A 5,000-nucleotide genomic window follows, 5' to 3' on the forward strand; every position below is an offset into this window, starting at 1 on the left:
TACCTCATTACAGTGTTGACCGGAGACAGGAGTAAGAAAAATTAAGGTACCGTGATAGGTGATATAACCAAGTCAACTCAAGATTTTTGTGACTAATATTTATGAACTTAGGATGGTGTTGAGCGTGACGGCATTTACATATCCTCAGTGCGTCTTCAAAGAGTCTCGTGGCCTCTTGGAAGTGGCTTTCTTCGTCTCGCCTCATGAGGATCACTTAGCGCACACGTGGGATGTCTGTCACTCACGTTTAATCACGTCACGCACGCGTTGTCCTGTCACTTCCTATGATCTGTACCCATGTTCATGTTTTTTCCTTCATCAGTGTGCGTACAGGAATTTAAGATTTAGGTTACTCGTGAAAATGGTGCAGTGATGTTTATGGTGTTTATTTTGGTGTATCTGTGTATCTATTTGTGAATGTATCTGTCTGTCCATAATTTTATTTATATATGTTTTTTTTACGTGTTTATCTATCTGCGTATATTAATCTATCTCTGTCTATCAGTTTATTTGTCCATTTTATCTCTTTATATATCTTTTTATATTTATTTACCGATTCGTCTATCCATCTATAGATAGTATACATTTCTAAATATTTGTAAATGCACCACTCACACGCGCACACAGTACACACACGCATACGCACACACGCATACGGACACACACACACACACACACACACACACACACACACACACACACACACACACACACACACACACACACACACCCGGTAGCTCAGTGGTTAGAGCGCTGGCTTCACAAGCCAGAGGACCGGGGTTCGATTCCCCGGCGGGTGGAGATATTTGGGTGTGTCTCCTTTCACGTGTAGCCCCTGTTCACCTAGCAGTGAGTAGGTACGGGATGTAAATCGAGGAGTTGTGACCTTGTTGTCCCGGTGTGTGGTGTGTGCCTGGTCTCAGGCCTATCCGAAGATCGGAAATAATGAGCTCTGAGCTCGTTCCGTAGGGTAACGTCTGGCTGTCTCGTCAGAGACTGCAGCAGATCAAACAGTGAAACACACACACACACACACACACACACACACACACACACACGGCCCGGTAGCTCAGTGGTTAGAGCGCTGGCTTCACAAGCCAGAGGACCGGGGTTCGATTCCCCGACCGGGTGGAGATATTTGGGTGTGTCTCCTTTCACGTGTAGCCCCTGTTCACCTAGCAGTGAGTAGGTACGGGATGTAAATCGAGAAGTTGTGACCTTGTTGTCCCGGTGTGTGGTGTTTGCCTGGTCTCAGGCCTATCCGAAGGTCGGAAATAATGAGCTCTGAGCTCGTTCCGTAGGGTAACGTCTGGCTGTCTCGTCAGAGACTGCAGTAGATCAAATAGTGAATCACACACACACACACACACACACACACACACACACACACACACACACACACACACACACACACACGAATCACCTACCTCATCATCGCCACAGTTTCAACTAGTCCGCATTTCTCCCTTTGCCCCGCGACGCCCACACTGGCAGGGGAAAGGAGCGTGTAATCTTGTCTGTGGGTAAACATCTGCAACTCGCGACTGCCTCAGCAAGTGGCGCCGCGACTGCAAATGTGGTGGAACAAGAACCAGTCAGTCTGGTGGACTCGGGGTGAAGATGCTGCTGTGAGCGTCATCTCACATCTTGCCCGACAGGTGTTCGTGCGAGAAATTCGTCCTTCGCACTATTTATACCCTCTTTCTCATCCCTTTTTGGCGAATATAGAGAGCATGCAGACGTGAGCCGCCACATGCCAAAGGAGACGTGAAGAAATGGCAATTTCTCTCATTTTCTTCCAGTTTTCCTCTTTTCATTCCTTCCTTACTCTTCACCCCATCACTTTTTAATGAATGTATTTTCACAGACGCTCTGATGCAAAGAACAAGAGGTAATAACAGTTTTTCCATCTTATACTTCTAGTTTACACTCTATCTCTAACTCTATCTTTTTTATCTTCCTGCAGGTAACTTTTATCCCTCAGCCCTCAACACGTCGTTCACAAGTGGTCCTGAAGCTCATAGATTCATTATCATTCCCAGTTATTTGCTCCAGGGTTCAATCGTGTATACTGTGACACTAATGGCTTGTTCTTCTCCTTCCTGTCCGTGGGTTGCCTCATTTTCACCGCTACCTCATGGCTTGGGTGTCTTATGTTCCCTGACGCCTTCGCCTGCCAGCCATCCGACCCCGTGTGTCTTGCCCGAGGCTTCATATTGACGATGGTACTTTCCCTTTACAGAAAATCCGGCAGCGAGGACCTGACGGGGCAAGCTGCTGTCAATGCACGGTGAGTGTGTTATGTTGCTCCCCCTCCCCCCACCTCTCTCTCTCTCTCTCTCTCTCTCTCTCTCTCTCTCTCTCTCTCTCTCTCTCTCTCTCTCTCTCTCTCTCTCTCTCTCTCTCTCTCTCTCTCTGCCATCCTACTCTTTCTATTCTTGTTACTTATTCCCTTTCCGTTGTTATTCTTCCTTACACATAGATATCTATCACATCCTTTAGCTTCTCCATTTTCCCCACCAATCAACACGGGCCACCCTTCCTTCTCTCCAGCACCTCCCCTCTCCATCGTACCGCCGGGCCCTCGTCTCCCTTCGCCGCTAGTCCCCTCACGTCCTTGGCTTATGGGCTGCAACGTACGAACTTCCCTCATTTCTCACGGGTTCGCCCTAAGTTTGCGAGAGGCTCGATATTGCTATAAGGGGGTGAATATCTCTTGTTGAAGAACCGCTTTTTTCTTTCCCTTTCTCTCCCGGAAGACCCCAGTGACGGTGAGGATGATGATGATGGTGGTGGTGGTGGTGGTGGTGGTGGTGGTGCTGATTGTGGTGGTGGGGATGGGGTGGTGGTGGCTGACCAGCTACCCACCAGGCCAGTAAATATGAGCTTGGTGATAATGTCATGGTGATTTACCATTGATAATTACAAGTCTATTTGCCTCACTGCAAAAGGTCACCACTATTGTCTCTGGTGATTCAGAAGAGCATCAAGTGGCCACGTTTTTTTGTTTTTTCTAGGTCTTTTCTAAGTCCATTTTTACTTACTTCACATCACTTTTGTCCCTTCCACCCTGTAACTCAACCCTACTTTTCCCTGCTGCTTGCCATATACGTTCAGCTGCTCCCTTCTTCACCTTCCCTTAGCGTGTGCTGTCACCCCCTCGAGTCCCCTCCTATGCTTCTCACGTCTAAGCTTCCCTGTGGTGCGCGGGAGCAATACTGTGGCCTCCCTACTTCCTTTCTTTTCTCTGCCTTCCTCGCGCTCACTCTCCCCGTCACTCTCCCTCCCGCCATCCCTCCAGGAGTCACTCCCACAAATGGACCCTCTAATATACCCCAGTAGGCCGCAACTGTAGGGGAATATTGCCCAGGGAGGGAGGGAAGTACAGAGCTGGGAGGGATGAGAAATGTGGCTACTTTTTTTTTTTTCCTCTCAGTGTGTTATCTCTATAGTGTGTGTGTGTGTGTGTGTGTGTGTGTGTGTGTGTGTGTGTGTGTGTGTGTGTGTGTGCGTGCGTGCGTGCGTGCGTGCGTGCGTGTGCGTGTGCGTACGCGCGCATGTGTGTAGCTCGTCTAGTTAGCAACATTACTTTAAATTCACAATTACATCACAATATCTTGAGACTCATTTACATAACTACCTCATTCACTTTAAACCATTGTTGCATAGTCTAGAATAAGCAGCTCAAACCCCGCCTCCAACTTACCTGTCATTACCTGTGTCCTGGCTAATTACCTGTGCGTGAAGGCCCCTACCAGCATTCGTTACCTGCACCATTATTAACCATTAGGGCTCCGTCATTACCGGTGGGCAAGCTAATTGTTTACATTACAGCAGCCCTCACCTTCCTTCCTTCCCAGCCACACGCTCCACTCAAGGCATCTTTCTCCCTCTCTTTTCTTCCTCCATTCGTCATAACTTTAGATAATATTATTTCAGCTGCTATCAATTGATGTTTTTTTTATACCTGTGGCCATTGTATGTATGTTTTGTCTATTCCTGTTATGCAATGATTGAGGCTAGGGGTAACTGAATTTTCATTTTTTTTTTTTGTATATATATATATATATATATATATATATATATATATATATATATATATATATATATATATATATATATATATATGAGATAAGCTCATGATACACTTTCGACATGTCCATAAAATTAACGTCGATAAAAATTAACGAAGACTGTAAAAGTGTAACAACGTAATGAACTCTGATATTTTTCTTTAATTACATGACAGCAGTTGTGCAAAGTGAAAGCTGGGAATAAGAAAATGTCACCCGTGAATCCAGTAAGCCATATAGTTCAAGAAAAAGAAATGAAAAATTAATGTAGCAATACAGTTTTGATTTAGTGACGCAAAGATACACCTTGTCAAGGAGTAAGAGTGTCACAACATCAAGAACCCGTGAGTCTGGTATCAGTGAGCACAGTGGCGAGGAGGGCCCATGGAAGGCTCAGCTAGGGCATAGATAGTGGGGCAGTGGAGGCCGGGGCGCAGCGAAGTCTCCATTCATCACTGGGTATCTGCCTCCCTCATCAGACAACAATTATTTCTCCCTTACCTGCCGCCTCCGCCACTTTCTCGCTTTGCCTCCTATCTTAGCCATCCGTAATAACTCCATTCTTGGTACCCGGCCGTGGTGTGAGGGGCCGGGGCCATGCGAGCGTTTTCGTGTGTGATAAGAGTCTTGCAAATTACTTACTGTTGTTTTGTCCAATAGGCCGTAAGTATATCGGCGTGGCAGCCACCAATTACGAGGCTGTGCGGGACTGTCATTTATTACTACAATCGCGGCCTCATATCGCCCCCACCCTAGAGCCCATTCTCTCTCTCTCTCTCTCTCTCTCTCTCTCTCTCTCTCTCTCTCTCTCTCTCTCTCTCTCTCTCTCTCTCTCTCTCTCTCTCTCTCTCTCTCTCTCTCTCTCTCTCTCTCTTTTCAGTCCTGCCAGTCAAGTCACATCATCTTGTCCTTCACTTCACTCTCTCG

At 46.7% G+C, this 5,000-nt stretch overlaps 1 protein-coding gene across 12 annotated transcripts in view; it reads left to right on the forward strand.

Annotated features, from left to right (window-relative positions):
• Positions 1–5,000, forward strand: part of LOC123508978 (protein trachealess-like) — a 586,870-nt gene that overhangs the window by 197,954 nt on the left and 383,916 nt on the right. For 10 of the 12 annotated variants that reach the window (XM_045263073.1, XM_045263069.1, XM_045263066.1 and 7 more), the window contains exon 2: positions 2,243–2,290. The exons of the other annotated variants lie outside the window; for them this stretch is intronic. In XM_045263073.1, coding sequence (XP_045119008.1) covers positions 2,243–2,290 — 48 coding nt within the window. The remainder of the gene's footprint in view (positions 1–2,242; positions 2,291–5,000) is intronic. 12 annotated transcript variants of the gene reach the window in all.

The sequence above is a fragment of the Portunus trituberculatus genome, chromosome 25 (assembly GCF_017591435.1).
Source record: "Portunus trituberculatus isolate SZX2019 chromosome 25, ASM1759143v1, whole genome shotgun sequence".
In the NCBI taxonomy this organism is placed as follows: Eukaryota; Metazoa; Arthropoda; class Malacostraca; order Decapoda; family Portunidae; genus Portunus; species Portunus trituberculatus.